Source organism: Perca flavescens, chromosome 2, assembly GCF_004354835.1.
Source record: "Perca flavescens isolate YP-PL-M2 chromosome 2, PFLA_1.0, whole genome shotgun sequence".
Lineage (NCBI taxonomy): Eukaryota > Metazoa > Chordata > Actinopteri > Perciformes > Percidae > Perca > Perca flavescens.
The window spans coordinates 10,224,934-10,241,827 of record NC_041332.1 but is presented as its reverse complement, the minus strand read 5'-3'; the positions used below and the strand labels follow the sequence as shown (position 1 = coordinate 10,241,827).

General features: G+C 39.1%; 1 protein-coding gene across 3 annotated transcripts in view; it reads right to left on the bottom strand.

The window, feature by feature from the left end:
- Positions 1–4,281: 4,281 nt before the first annotated feature.
- syngr1b (synaptogyrin 1b) overlaps positions 4,282–16,894 on the bottom strand; it is a 31,017-nt gene continuing 18,404 nt past the window's right edge. Inside the window, exons 2-4 of one of the 3 annotated variants that reach the window (XM_028597529.1) lie at positions 10,950–11,187; positions 7,782–7,927; positions 4,282–5,476 (exon numbers count right to left, since the gene is read on the bottom strand). In XM_028597529.1, coding sequence (XP_028453330.1) covers positions 5,255–5,476; positions 7,782–7,927; positions 10,950–11,187 — 606 coding nt within the window. In that variant the 3' untranslated portion in view covers positions 4,282–5,254. Of the gene's footprint in view, positions 5,477–5,983; positions 7,521–7,781; positions 7,928–10,949; positions 11,188–16,894 lie in introns of those variants that run through there. The other 2 variants (XM_028597537.1, XM_028597547.1) reach the window with 2 other exon arrangements.

Sequence of the window (16,894 nt, the reverse complement as noted above, 5' to 3'; positions counted from 1 at the left end):
GCTTCGACGTGGGTAACACATCTGCCGTTTGATATTTGATAATAAAATGAAATGGAAAATAATACTCATCCAAAATAAATAAAACGGCATATTTCGTGGATACTGTGATAATTCACCCTTACTGATGTGAATACCAGAAAACATGACTATTCAATTCGAATGTAGCAATTGTTTGTATTATACGCAAACAATTCCATAATGACTTAATTGTGAGTTGAAACCATAGAGTGTACGGTTGAAATATGTTTCTGCTGTCTTCTAAATGTGTTCCCTCCTCGTGTCTTGTGGGGTTCGGATTAACCATTCATCGATAAACTTCTACATTTCCGACAGCAGTTTAAGGCAACATTTCGTCAAACTCGTAAATTTATATTTTTTTATTATTGTGATGTATTCTGTGTATGGTTGCTATTAAAAAAGTTTACAGCACACCCCTTAATTTAAGTAATTTATAAAAAGCAACAAAAAGAAAACTTAACTAAACAACTTACCAACACCACTTCCGTGTTGTTGATACGATGCATTTATATTTATTTGAAAATATCGCCACCGTATGGGTTAATTATAAACTACAATAATAAACTACATTTTGCTGACGGCTGTATAGACGGGTTTCCTGTTTACAAACATTACAGGGTGCGTGCGCATACCAGGGGCAGAAAGACAGATTGGTGAGCTGGTCCGATAATGCAAACGCATTTTTGTCTCAGTGCACATTGTCTTAGTCCCTTCATTTCGTCATGGCATTTATATAACACATACTCTATGGTCTTACAAAGCTAACGTTTTTGACCGATTACAATTTAATCATTTTTTGGGAGCTGGAGAGCTCTCGTTATGAGAAGTTATAGCTCTGTTTGCCATTCATTCCAATGGGGAAACCTCGCGGCTAGACTTTTGACATACATTGCATATATTTACACTTTGAATTTCGTCATGGTATTTATATAACACATACTCTATGGTCTTACAAAGCTAACGTTTTTGACCGATTACAATTTAATAATTTGTTGTGAGCTTGAGAGCTCTCGTTATGAGAAGCTAGCTATAGCTCTGTTTGCCATTCATTCCAATGGGGAAACATCGCTGCTAGAATTTCGACTGCATTCCGGTGGCATATTCCTTTAAGCTTTCCTTATTGTTTGTATATACCTGCTGACTCAATAAAACATAATTTTAGTTGGATCTGTTTGTCGGTCTTTAATTTTGCAGTGTTACTGTGATATATATGTATGGCTATAATTATCATTTTAGGCTAATGTAATAGCCCGTGTTAGCAGCAGGGTTACTCCTGAGTGTACCCTTATGGTTGGTTTATGCTTTAAAATAATGACCAGGATTTCTGGGAAAAGGTACGATATGTTAGTTTCAAAACATCACTGCAGGTTGATTGTTTTTCGCAGCAGAGGTTGATTGTGGGCGAGAGGGCCATAGCACTGTCTTGGTTAGCTCGCCGAAGCTCTACTGCCACTGTTTCGGCAACGTTAGCTAATGTCCGCTAGCTAATGTAGGCTAACTATAGCCAGTTAGCTTTGTATGTAACAAAAACCCACCCGTCTCAGAGGAGCGAAGCTTAATATTTCATTCAATAAAGTTATGTACAAAATGAGCACTAACGCCACGGGTCTTATGTTGGCAACGTGGACGCAGACGACTGCCTTCGGAGTTTACTATATCGATATAGTAAACTCCGAAGGCAGTCGTAATATTTACCTAGTAGGCTAGGCTAACACTGTTGCGCTAACGTTAGCAAAACATCGGCGTAGCTTTAGCTAGCTATCTAAACTTGTCTCGAGTCCGGACCTTTAATTGTCTATGGTCCGGACTCGAGTACCACAGCCCTGACAGGTAGATATCAGTTAGCTGAACAACCACAAGCTGCAACTTTTCTGATTGACACAATGGGAGCCTGACTCTTGCATATGACCCCAATCTGCCCCTTTTATGGCTTGAAGCCATAACCTCCGCCGGTTTTTGGCAAAAGCATGCTTCCCCCTATGTATGTTAAACATCAGGCACCCATCACTGGCTCTGTTTGTGCAATAACTACGCAACAACTCCTTGGCATTTTGACTTAAGCTATGCCTCTACTAGCTAGCTACACAAAACACGTCTTCTTTCTGCCCCCCGGTTGCGTGTGCAAGTAGTGATGACGTTGCCGAGAAACCCATGTATAATACTTGACATAATTTGGTATTTTTTACATCATGTGGAGTTTATTCACGGCTACAAAGAAGTACATGGAAGGTTGTATTCGAGTTTACATTGTATGCAGGCTACAATAATTATAAATATATATGGCATTACTAAATTGATTTCATTGATTTGATTGGAAACGTGTGCATATTTGGATGGGGCACCTAAATACATTATAGCCTTTGTTAAAAGTCTAAAGGCTTATTACAGGCAAACTAATCTAAATCAGTCAGCAAATAACGTACACTACTAAGCAGCCTTACTCTCTTGCACTCCACTGTTTTCATTAGCAGGGTGAGGAAAATGAATTAATATGCTTTATTTTAGAGGCGCTCTGTAAAATCTGCACTTAGATGCAACTACCAGTAGAGGGAGACACGTGCCACATTTGTGACCGTTCATTTGAAGCAGTTTCTCCAAACCTGTGGAACGCCCTTCCTACTGTCTTATACGTTCTGCAGTCTCTGTTGAAGCTTACGTTTGCTTTTGACTCATGTTTGTAACTTTGGATTTTAGGTTTTAATCTTTTAAATTATTGTTTTTAGTCTTTTCAATTATTTCTTGTTGGATCTTACTGTATTCTTTTTTTTTTTTTTTTTTTTTTTTTACAAATATTTATCATGTGAATCACTTTGTCTATGTAAAAGGTGCTATATCAAATACACTTCTTATTATTTTTATTTCTGTGTCTCACTGCAGCTGCTTTGTATCACAACTGGATTAAAAACACTTGAAATTAGTTTATATCTACGGTATATGTGTTACTTTTTTTGGAAAGACATTCATAAGCATTTCCTGCACAACCCAGAAATTGGTATGGTTTGTATTTGTTAAGTAGTATCGTACATGTAGATGTATTGTAGGCTACCACCCACATTTGTTGAGTCTAGAGACCCAAAAGTTTAATCTATATATACCACTTAAAAAAACAACAAAAAAACACTAACACTGAGGAGAGGACTGCGAGGAAATAGCAACTCAAATCCTAAAATCCCAGACCAGTCATTCATATCTTAATCGGTACTTTCTTTATTTTTATTGGTTAAAATCAAACACAACAAAAACCTACATTTGTACACAATCTTTTTTTTTAAATCTAACAGATTTCACAAAGGAACATCACATATGTATACGTCTACATGGTTGTACAGTATAAAGTATATGTGCATATATACTTTGATAATTCGGTCACATTTTTTGTTGCTGTATTTTTTTTATAGTATTATTATCCCAAAATAAAAACATCTCCCTACCCTGAAAGCAACATAGCATATGAAGCATGGATGACCTCACCATATATCTTATCACAATAACACTCAACAGAACATAGATCTTCTTTCTTTTGTCTTTTCTTTTTTATACAGAACTAGCATAATGCCCTAAAATAAAGCATAGTTTTTCAAACACTCTCATATACTGAATTATAGATTTACATATATTTATAGAGAGATAGATATACTTTATTTTTTAAGAAAATTGAGCAATGCATGTTCAGAAATACTCAGGGTGTTCATGGTTGCCTCATCTGTAGATTTTGTTGTAATAAAGATGAAAAACACAACAGATAAATAACCTGTAGTTCTTCAAGTTTGTTTTGTTTGTAGGCCTGCTGGTATGAAACTGTATTTTTTTGTATCATTTGGGATGATATGATGACAAATGCTCGTTTTGTTCAGGGTTTTTATGTGCTTAAGATAAAAAGCAAGACACAATTGAATTAGCTATACTTTTGCACTAAAGATGCTGAAGGACAACTGTGATACTGTGCATGTTGGGTGTATGTTGCCCTGTGTTTGTTGGATTTTGCTTGGCAGTCAGCACTAAGGCAACAATTGAGGAAAGAAAAGGGGGTGCTTCAGGGAAACGAGAAAACACACGCACTGTCTCACATCCACACATAAAAAAAAACAATGGAGACCTTTCAACCCATGCACAAACACACTCCTGTTACAGTTGAGGGGATTAGTTGCCAGATATGCCACTGTTGCTTGTTTGTCTATGCTGAGATCCTGTTATGCACCTCTAGGAGTTTCATCAGCAGAATCATGTGTTGTCTGTTAAAAATCTATATGCTGTGTGCTTGCATGTGTGTTTGTCTTGTGTGTGTGTGTGTTTGTTTCAACTAACACTGATCGCAAATATTTGGCTGACTGACAGCAGACCTCAGAGGATGAAGGCCATATGGTCACGAGCATTGATCTGCTACAGAGTGACCGTTTCTGCAAACCCTTGACCTCCCCAATTCTTCCCAAACCCATGTTGTCTTCCCACTAAACTGTTTCTGAAATGTCGAACCCCACCCAGTGTCTCTCTGCATCCCACAACCCCTTCCCCATGTATGTCCTGAACCCCTTGCTGTTGATCTACCGTGAACTCGACACCTAAGTGACATCTTGTCTCAAAATCTGGAAAGTTGCCCACAATTTCTGACCTAGAGATAAACTCTGATTTTAATGGAAATTAGTCCAATAACTGAAATGTCACAAGTATTAAATCCAATGACTTCTTCCGCCAGCTAAATGCATTAATTGTTGCATGTACACTCAAAAAAATCACTATGTCAGAACTGAGCCAATATGGTTCAATATAGCACCAAAGCAATATTGTCTTAACTTTAACCAGTACCCGGATAGAAAACCACCATGGCATTGGATTGTTCTAACAGAGCTTGAGTGTTATTTTTTTCATATTACCGTACTGTTGGGTTATTTACCCAAACTATAATATGGTATGGTTGCAAATTGTTATAATCTACTCCAGCTCTTTTTAAACCTACATTTAACAGTTTGCTACTGAATGTTAATAATACATGTATCCTTTGCAGTTTTGAATGTCATATGCACATTGTTTTATGCACTTTACAACAGATTTGTGACAGTTTTAAGGTAAAACTCAAGCTTATTGTGTACAATACTGGGCCAAACAACCCTATTGGTACTGGTATTGCATTGATGCCATATTGAGATGATTGTGTGACAGAAACTATACAAACCCTGCTTTAAATTAGGAACAACTCCACCCAGATCCTTCCCCCTTAATATATATCCCCCCCAATATCTCAGTAGTCCTGACGCTGGTAGCCTCCGGTGCCATCGAAGGCCCCATCGCTGTTAGCCTGGCCCACTGCTCCTCCTCCTTCTGGGCTCTCCAGGTCATCCCCACCGAAAGAGGTATAAGGGGCTCCGGCTGCGTCCTGGCTCGGGTCTGTGTATTCCTGGGAGAAGAGGGCTGAGTCGGCCCCCAACTTGTACCTCTGGAAGCCCAGGAAGGACTGGCCCGCCTTGGGGATGGAGCGATTGGTGATGGTAAGACGACGGGAAGCCAAAGAGGACAAATAGATGGATGAAAGGTGTGGTGAAATGGATAGATGTGGAAGCAGAGATGCAGAAGTGTTAGAGCAGAGGTTTTGGGAGAAGGGAGAGAACAAAGAGAGAGAAGGAAACATTGATTAGTTGGCTTGGAAAGCTGTGAAGCTAATTAGATTAGTTTGAGTGAGTCATGTAGTCAGTCAGAGCAGGTTAGTTCTATAGGCAGCAGTGCAAAAAGGCTCCATAATGAGAAACACCAACTCAGCATCACCATAGTCCACAGTGGGATGGGGACCAAGCAATTAAACTGTGTCTGTGTGCATTATTACACAGCTGAGGCTCTGCACTGTAAAACACCACAAATATATATATTTTTGCGATAATTACAGATGTTTCAAGAAAACTGGACGGAAGCCAAATATACCATGAGTACACAGAGCAAACACAGACGCTCACAAAGAGAAAGAGAAAACCACAGAAAGAGTTGAGTTGATTTAAGCTCTCAGTGCTGGGAAGTTTCATGAGGGTTTTATTTACTGGTATTTCTCGGCTCAATCTGATGCTGCAGACAGATTGAATCTGGTTGAACAGTTTTGACTCTTTCAGTCTGATACACCACTCTGTCTTGGGTCCATCAATTATGTGGTCGAGTTGATTGACTGCATAATATGAAAAACAAGTCAATTAACCTTTAGATATATTGTCAGATAAAATACAATGTAGAGACATAACCATGAAAATGTCAGATATTTTGTCAATGTGGATATGGCACATTTTAGTAGTATTTATGACCCAATAACATTCATCGAGCAATAAAAACCGTATGTATAGGCAATAAAAACCGTTTGATACTTCAATTAAATTGTGTTAACTGTCAACAGCTTAAACTGTGAAATCAATCTCAAAAAGCTATAAAAACATAAACAAATCTACCTGTTAAACTTAATAAAATAGTGGAAGAGTGGAAAGCATGGACGTGCATAGAGATTTACAGGGAAAAACTTTGATCTGCAAAACTGGAGCAAATAAAGCTGTAGTTTGACATTTTTTAGATATGAAGAGTGATACTTCTTTAATGTCTGTCTGGAGCCAGCAGGTGGTAAGCTCAGCTAAGCTGAGCATAAAGACTAAAAACAGGGGAACCAGCGAGAAAGTGCATTTCCCAAAATGTTGAACTGCTCCTTTAAGGACTGAAGAGAAGGCTTTGAATGTAGCTTCATCAAAAAACCAAAAGAAATACAAATCCTTTAACGTTTCAAGCAATGCACTCTGAAAAATATACTAAAAATGGTGTAACTATGTTTTAAACAGAATTATTGCATATAAAACAGTCACCTTAATCATTCTGACCCCTACAGCAAAATTACAAAGCATCAATCACTCTGTAAACCTTTATGTTAATGATGAGAAGAAGTTGTGGCCTGCACTTGTTTAAGGGCTCCAGGTTTGGAGGTAAAGCAACAGCTGGGCAGACTGTGTACCTGTCATACACTCAGCTACCTCAGCAACAAACTGCGGACCTGCCTGCTTTGAATACTGAAGTAAAATCATTCATTTCACATGCTTTTCCTTATTGTTTGGCTTCTTTTTCTAACAAATTTAAAGAGGACATCTAATATGTCATGTTCGTTTTTGGTTAAGAAGCATTTTACCATTCCAGTGGGAAGGGAATTTTCATTCCATTTCCAATCCAATACAGGAATTTAGGTAGGTGTTTAAGGCCAGAGCATTTGGCAATGCAATTGTTGAGTAACACATATTAATGGTACAACTGTAGCTCTTACTGCTGGATTACAAATACTCTCACTTCCAGCAGCACTTGATGTTACCGGGCACTCTTAAACAAGTGCAGCCACAGTCGAGTAGGACCAGCTGTGGAGGGTTAAGGCAGCAGGGGGAGAAGACAGAGCAGAGTCAGACAAGAGGTTGATTGGGCTGAGGGGGGAACAGCTTGGTGTATTCCTCTTCAAACGACACATTCTTTAACTTCTCCATAGAGAAGAGAGTCTGAGCGCCCTGTTGAAACAACATCCACACACTTATGAGTTCACATGTACACATATACAAATGAACTAAAAAAAAAACATGATCCCACACATCCGAACACTAAACAAAAAGAAAATGGAGGAACGGTAGTCAAGGCATACACATTTTAAAAGCTCATCAAGAAGGAATTGAAAAGTGATTCACAATCAGAGGTCATCCATCGCCACCTAATAGAAGGCGTTATGTTAAGTTGTATTATACAGTGCGCCATCGAGGTGTGGAGGCCCTTACCCAGGTGAATATGGAGAAGAAGGAGAAAGTGATGGCTGCCCGGGCAGCGTCTCCTCCCTCCTTCAGTGGGTTGTCCTCAAGTTTGGTCACCTGCCACTGGTTTGCCAGGAAACAGAATCCCACAAACCACATGAAGGACCAGAACGCTGGGAAGAAAGACATGTACAGAAACAGTGTTAAAATAATGATATACATGTAACAAAAGACCATCTGAGATTTAACACAATAACTATATAACTTATTTTGTTTGTGTAATTGTGCAAAAACAGAAATGTAGGCTTCAACTTTATAACATCCTAATTAGTTACCCAGCGTTGATGTTAGATTCTTTGTTAGGTCGAAATATTATTATTATTATTATTATAAATATTATTATTATAATATAAGTATATAATCAGCATAACAATGGCTGTGGAAATAGTTACGGATCAGTTGAAAACAACAGGGGACTAAGGATTGACCCTTGGGGAACGCCACATGTAAAATCAGAAGACAAAAAAGGAATCACCCCTAAAACCAGATATGATTCTATCCTGTTGGTCCAAGATATTAAGGGGATTACCATCCCATCACATCTACTCCAGTTGGAAGTGTGGCAGTGGAGGAGACAGAAGCTAAAACTTAATCAGAAGTATCCAGGTCCGATCAGGACACATGTACCAGCTGTTCCCTTGTTTCAGTAAGGTACAAAGCATTTCATATTACAACATGGAGATAGTGGGGGAAAGAGAGAGACACAGAAACTGTATGAGTGATGAAAATAGGGAAGGGGAAACGTGTGACAGGAACGGCCTTATTAAGCGACTCAACGCTTGACTATCTTGTCATCATGTCTGAGTTTGGTGCAGTAGCAGTACAGAAGAGAAAGAGAGGATGCCACCATCCGAGACACTGAAGCACATCTCTGAGGCTTGTTAGCGCCAGAAGAGTACTCCTGTCCTTATTATCCCACTCAAACCTCCTCTTCTTTTTTGTGATGATGACCTAACTACCAATCTCTGAAACATGATTTTTTATACTAAAACGAGTGCTCTAATTTTCTCAGAGGGTGGGGTATTCTGGAGCTTCTGATCAGTTGAGGAAATCTGTTTGAGAGAAAGTTATCTGATCCTTATAAAGTGATAACTTTCCCACAAGAAAAGCCCTTTGACCCCCTATCCCAATACATGCAGCCTGTTTTACATGCAGCAAAAGACTGGTGTGAGTGCGTAAAAATATATAAGGTGTGTAAAGGGGAATGCTGACAAAGAAGTTATGCGGAGTCAGGTTCCTATAGATGGTTAAAATCAAGTATGACAGCAGCAATAACAATCAGCTGAATGGTCACTAGACTGTTTATTTGAAGTGGATTTAATTCTGGAAAGCATAAACTGTCCTTGATAAATAATTGTAAAATGATAGCAATAATTGTTAGAGCAGAAATGTCTCGGATTTCCAAAATTGCCCTTCCTATCTTCCCAAACCTGCATTCAGCACTGTGTTATCTTTTTATTGTAAAACTCATTTATGAGGAACAATTTTCTCACACCTCATACATCCATTATACCATTACCATAGCATAGAATGACTCTGTGTATGATGGAAAGGGTTGCTCACAGACACAGAATTTGCTGTAATGGTTGCCATAACAACTGGATAAGCTAATAGTACTATAATTCTCGTGTGTAGGGAACCTACCAAACCTACGGACATGTATAAGTCTTAACAGTCTAACAGTGTCTGAACCCCACTCATCCCACATCATTCTAACATCAGAGTTGGAGGTGCTGCATCCAACAATTATTGTAACTTTCCAAAACTGACAATTGAACAAGCAAACCCATTTGACACATTGTTCTGATTGATACAGCAACACTTAAGCTTGATAAGTTAATTTAGGTTTAAATTGGTTTCAGATGGTTTTGTTTTACCAAGATAATCTATTGAATCTCTACTGAATATCTCCCCACCCTCTGGCATCTGCCACCACTAACTATCTTGTAGCTCTTTGATTAGTAAATTAGAGACTGCTGTTTGTTGTGTTGCAGTGAGTCCTTCAGTTCAGGCCCCATTTTTACAGGCAAGCTGTACAATTTGAGATATCTCCTTATAAACATTATAATCAAATTTCCATAAAATCCAATTTGGTTGGTGTGCTGATCTTTGGGGTACATTTGCAGTCAATGTCCTTGGATGGTACAGCAAGCTAGAAAACGGCATTGGTGGGATATGTGCTCTCTGATTGCCTTGTACTAATTTATTTTAATACCTTTTAAGTGTTATTGCCCTACAAGCTGTTGAGCACTTCATGAATCTTTTTTTTTTCCAATAAGCTATTCAACTTGAAATGATTTGTTGCAGGTTAATTTGTATCAATTCCCCAGCACTCAGTGTCTTTATACCCGTTTTCATGCATCCGTCTCTGTGCTCGTGCTATATACATTTCTTCTTGCCTTCCCTCTTCTGTAGAGTGTATGTGAATTTAGGAAGAAAAAGCTGATTTTATTTAGACCGATAAAATATAATGAACATTTACTGAACTGAAAAAAGATCAGATGGCTGTTCTTTTATTGTACTTTGCTGAGGCTTACATGGTTATTATATTACAGGCCAGTCTGTATTTTTTCACTCTTTCAGTGATAAATGTGTAAACATAATCTGTAACTGTCCGAAAAAATAGTGTACACATAAGTCTTCGCAATATATCTACTAACATGACTCTCGTCATAGATTTAACCATTTATTGCAACAAATGGAAATACAGTTATGCTTGGCGCTGATGGCTCCGCTCTTGATGATGCTCCCTGGACCAGCCATGTAGCATGCTAAGCTGAAACAGGGAGCACCATGCAGAAACCCCCCTGGGTAAAAAAATAGAGTGAGCCAAAAGAAAGACATTGAAAACCATTTTAAACTTTGAGTCATGTTAGGACATGTTAGAAGGTTGAGGTTGGGGTGATGGAGGTAAAACATTGCCAGCAGCAACAGTGAGTGAAGCAGCATCATGTGTAGCAGGGACCAGTGAGGAGGGAGTCATATTTAAAAAGACAGTCTTGATGTGAGAATGGCTGTGATTGGTGTGTGTCTGATAGGAATGATAATTCAATCAGCGGGCGTATGACTTCCGTGTCCAGCATGAACTAAGGCTAAGCTTAATGTAGAAGAAGTATGAATAGATAATGACTTTACCTGACAATCCGACATCAGCCAGCACGGCCTTCTTACGATCCTTGACGCTGCTGATCTGGGGGAAGTAGACGTCCAGAGCTAGGAAGGCAATGCAGCAGAGGAAGGCCATGGAGCCCATAAAGACGCCATAATTACAGGCGTTCTGGTTGCGGTTGAAGATGCAGTACTCCTCCACTTCGTTGGGGCGGTTGATGTAGCCCTCGTTGGCGATGCAGCCGAAGATCACGATGGAGAAGAGCTGCAGAGGAGAAGAAAAGAAAGGATGGGACTGTGAGAGAGAGAAAAAAATAAGCAGCCCTGTGTAGCTCATGGTACTCTCAGGACCTTTGGATGCAAGACCATCAATAAACAGGATACAGTTTAAAGACATTTGGTAGGAGAGACCAAACTTTAATTTAATTTTATTTGTTATTGTTAAAGTCACTTTTATCACATTAGACCCCCGCCCAAAATCCACTAGCATGCTTTGACAACTTTTTCTGTCTGTTGTGTGCTACAGGCGACAATTCACACACGCGAAATGACTTTTGTTTTGACACCAAAAGATGCATGAGAGCAGTCCATGGTAAGGAAGATTTAGGCATTCCTGTGGTGTTTCATGGTGCCTAGACAATATATTTGCATCTTGGACAGCAACAACTAATTTCCTGTGATAATCAATCAATCAACTTATCAACTCTAATGAAGACCATTTGAAAAATATTGCAAAATTGCTGAAAAAGGTAATTAAAAAAAGTACTTCAACGTTCAATTCACACTTAAAAAGTAGTAATTATAATGACTTCTGATTGCAATAATTCTAAAAAAGTTAAAACATCATCTGGGATATAATCCATTAAAAACTGTTTTATTAGCTTTACTGGAGCTGGAGTTTTTCAACAATTAAATTAAGTAAATGCTAGGCATGTTTTAATTTGTATGGCTTTCCAAAGACGTTATTATGTTTGTACTTTCATGCTGAGTGTTTGTGTAAGATAAGAGACTGGCTGCGTAGTGGAATTTCCAGAAACACCATGTTGTGGTATGATGAGACAAAGGGAAAGCTTAGACAACATCAGGTCATTCTAGAGCTGGGCAATATATCGACATTGTGATAGGAGACTAGATATCGTCTTAGATTTTGGATATCGTAATATCGTGATATGACATAAGTGTTGTATTTTCCTGGTTTTAAAGGCTGCATTACAGTAAAGTGATGTACTTTTCTGAACTTACCAGACTGTTGTAGCTGTTCTATTATTTGCCTTTACCCACTTAGTCATTATATCCACATTACTGATGATTATTTATCAAAAATCTAATTGTGTAAATATTTTGTGAAAGCACCATTAGTCAACCCTACAATATTGTTGCGGTATTGATATCAAGGTATTTGGTCAAAAATATTGTGATTTGTAATTTATTTGTGATATATGATTTTCTCTATATTGCCCCTAGGTCAGTCATAGGTCAGAGCTCAGGGGACCAGAATATTCAGCCAGAGGATAACCAAATCTGTTCATGTATAATTATGTTTGTCTCTCTACCGACAGCTGCATCATAAGGGAATGTTTTGTTTCAGGACTGTCTCCTAGTGGAAGTCGTGGGCCTGCCACACTTTAGCATACTTCCCAGAGAGAGAGACACAGAGAGAGAGAGAGAGAGAGAGAGAGAGGCTGAACTAGGCTTTAGCATAGGGTTGCTCGATTATGGAAAAAAATATAATCACGATTATTTCGGTCAATGTTGAAATCACGATAATTGAACACGATTACTCGTTGACTTCTGGAAAGATGTTGCAATTATTGAACTTAAAAAACAACTGTGAAATTTGCTTTATTACTTTTCCTATTTAAACTTTATTTTTTCATTCAGAACACAAGAGAAAATAAGAGTTTACTTGCAAAGCGTAATGAGCTAAATAATTGTTTTTCTCGATTATTCTGTTTTTGTGATCATTGGGAGCCGAAATCATAATCACGATTAAATTTCGATTAATTGCACAGCCCTACTTTAGCATCTTTGTTTATGGCACCTGCGATATCTTTGTTTACCTTAAAAGGTTCAGCTAAACGTAACGCCTCAAGCATGAGTTTAAATACACCTTCAGGAAGACAGGTACTTCTAGGAGGGCACTGCACAATACTACATTGTGGTTAAACTCTACTGCCTGCTTAATTGTCTTCTCAGTTGAGTGTTCATTAAATGCTTCTGTGTAAGGCATCAAAATCTCCCGAACCTTCTTCACGTATGTGAAATGAGTTGTGCTGCTCCTGAGTTTTTCCCTTAACATGCTGAGCATGTTTTCATTCGCTAATCCGAAGTCCCTGCTCTGTGTATTTGTACACCTTCACCTCACCCACTTCTCCACTCGCATGTTTTGTAATAATTCATAAAAGCCTTTTACAGCCCAAAAGAATGCCACTGCTGTAGTCAGGTGGTATATTTAGACCGACCGGGTAATTTATGAATAAGGAAAACACTTCAGCATGACGCTTTCAGCCCATAATGTCACGACAACCCTGCAGGGGAGTTTTATGAATAATCCCTCATGTCTTTTTTAAATTGTTTTTCTCAATGTGCCTCTAGGTTCTCTCTTAAAATATGGAGTTTGACTGTGGAAAGATTCTCTGCTATTCTATTTAGTATGACATCTCAGCTACTGAACATTGAATGATATGAATAATACATATGCAGTATAATTCTTAGCGAAGACGTTATGTTATGAGGACATATTGGCTATATCCAATCTGGAAAATACTCAGCACATTAAAGTTGTGTGAAAATGGGATTTAATCTGCATTTTTCTTTTACATAATTTTTGAATCCCAAGTTTTATTGCACCTAAAGGTTTGTGAAATTACTACATTTTTTACTAAATTTCCTAGCTCTGGTGCAATTATTTCAACCGTGCATAGTGCCTACTAAAATAAAAATTAAACTACAAAACTAAATAATTTATTCGTTTGTGGTGTGCGTATTTGGACGGCGGTTTAGGCGATGTTACGCTTTTTCAATTTAAAAAAGGCAATTTCCCCATAGACGTGTCTCTTTGTGGGGTTCTGTGTCTCTTTGTAATTGTGTTGTGTCTGTTTTTGGTTATTTTTTCTTTGGAATAGTTTTGGGTCTCTGTGGTCATTTGGCGTCTTTTTGTAGTCGGTTTGTGTCCCTTTGTGGTAGTTTTGCATCTCTTTTTCACATCATTTTGGACCGTTATTATCACCATATCTGTGTCTAAAATGTTGGAAAAGCTAGAGCAGATAATGAATAAATAACACTCTTAACACAACACACAACTTGCTAAAGAAGTCCAACTACAATCACTAGATCTGAGAAAAGTATTTTAGTTACATTCATTTGTCTAAGGTTATGAGCTCATAAGGAGGAAAGTTACCTCCCCTCTCTCTGCTTTGCCCGCCCAGAGAATTTGGAACACCCATGAGAGAGAGACATCATGGCTTTCAAACGAGCAAAGTGGCAGTTGGTCAAGGCCACACCCTCACCTTCCACATTGCCCCCCCCCTCTCTCCTCCTGAATAGCTACAGACAGAAATGGCACATCCTAAGGAAAGCTCATTGTGGAACTGGCTCTAGTGGCTGTAATTCTGCACCAAGGCTGAATTTCGGGAAAGATACTTCAGATACAGTATTAGGGGACCACTAAGAGCATCCAAAGAGGACCATGTCATGGGACCTTTAACAAAATCCTCTTTTACACTTTGGTTCTTGTAGGTACCGGTATGCCTATGCAAGGCATACCATGTTCATTAGTGATCTTTCACACCGCATGTGTACTCATGCTGCCTATGATAACCCAGTATGTGATACCATGTGCTAAAAAAGTAACTGATATGTTGTGACATGTTGTTCCACACTGCACTTTTAAAGCATTGAAAATGAATTACCACAAAGACATGTTTAAGTACTGTGTGTGAAATCTTGTGAATGTGGTTTTGGTGCTCCTGTGTTTAATTCAACTAATGGATTACAAAACTCTCTGTGGACCCTTTAGTCATATGAAATCCTTTTTAAGTGTTTGATGAAAAAGAAAATCCATGGATGGCGAGATGAGATGTAATGCCAATTTTCTTAATTGCAAGAACTGTCTGGAGAGTTTTTTTTTAGGGTGAGGCTATTTGCACCCCTGGTACAATTAGCAGTGTATGCTATTTGTACCCCTGGTACAATTAGCAGTGTATGCTATTTGCACCCCTGGTGCAATTAGAAGTGCTATTTGTACCCTGGTGCAATTAGAAATTAATGCTACTAGTACCCCGCCGGTGCACACAGCAATGTGTTCTATTAATACCTCGTCTGGTACAAATATCAATGTATGCTATTTGCACCCCTGTGCATTTACAGTACCTCGGCATATATTTACACACAGTTATCCATACTACTCATGTATTACACCTTTTTGGAATATTATCGCCCTGACATTCTTACCCTAACCATAACCAATCCCACTCCTCTTGCCTTAACCTAACCAACCCAACCAGAGCAGGCATATTCATGAGTCTTCCTTTACCACCCTGCAAAAAAAAAAATCGCGTTCGCGGGTCCTGACTTGCGCAATTGCATGCAAATTATCCAATCCAAATTTAAAAAAATAAGATCACCACATAGGAGAATCGAACTCCAAACTCCCATACCAAAGGTAAGCGTACCAACCCCTCACCAAGCAGTTCTTTCAGGATATTGAACAACTGTTTACCACTTGGTTTCTTCAAGCCCCGGTTGCTAGGTAACCATATTGTATACAAAAAAATAGGTACTAACTAACAAACCAACGGTTGTATGCTTTCACTGAAGACAGAAAGCGCAACTGTAGTATCCATTTTCCACTTGAAATTCAATTGTTATAAACTTTAGAGACAAAACTTTCCTAATATGCCAGTTTCTGCTGTCATGGAAGATGAACGTCCGACATGATTTTGGTGCACGCGAGCAACGTTTTTTTGTTGTTACGTCACAGGGTGTAAATAGCTCAGCTGTGTGGCCGAGGCTATTCGTACCGGGGGTGCAAATAGACACTCTGTTTTTTTTATCCTGACATGGTTGGTCTGTCACGGTGGCGACAAAATGGAGTACATCCGTATATCATACTGCAGGAGGAGGTCACTAAGATAGTATCTGATCCCTCAGCTCTTCTGCATCCCTCTCCTTTCCTCTTCTCTCCTCTGTCCTCTGTCTCAATGAGTGGGGACGCAAAGGATACAAAATGGAGTCAATTACAAAAGCAGGTTACTAAGATACCATCTAATCCTCCTCTCCTCTCCTCTCCTCTCCTCTCCTCTCCTCTCCTCATAGAAACACCCTTTCTGAGGCCATAAATATGAGACCACAAACACCCACAGTGTTCCACCCTGCAGTGCAGTCTAGCAGTGTATGTACATCAGCTGATAACAGCAGATCAGACCACCCCATCTAACTGACAAACCCTCAGACCAACCCTCCAGGGAGCTAGTTGAGTGTGTTTGTGTCTGTCTGCAGTCTGTGTGGGGATTTTTCTGTGGTGAGTGATGGACTCTGAATGTGTGTAAAAGAGAGACAGAAAGCTAGGAGTCCACCTCGGGTGGGTTGGTGAGCTGCGTGGATAGTTTACCCAGCTGTTGTGTCTGTATGTATGTGATAAATGACAGCGATACAAAAGGGTGAACACACAATACACTGTTCTTCCACTGACAGCCCTGACCATGAAGGCCAACAACCAGGCCAGGAGGGAACAGAGATGTCAGTCAGGACGGGGATTTTCTCTTCCAATCTTTCTGACTTTATCAGCTTTTAAGCCCTTCTCTCCACTGCCTGGTTCACACTTGGTAAACCACATTTCTCGCTGCTCACACAGAGTACTCAACTTCTGACGCTCTAGCCGAGGCAGAATATACAGGCTGTTAAATGTCCTTCAAAGACTTCGTTATTTGGTGTCTGAGATTTTTGGAAATTGTGTTCCCTTGCTTTGCTAT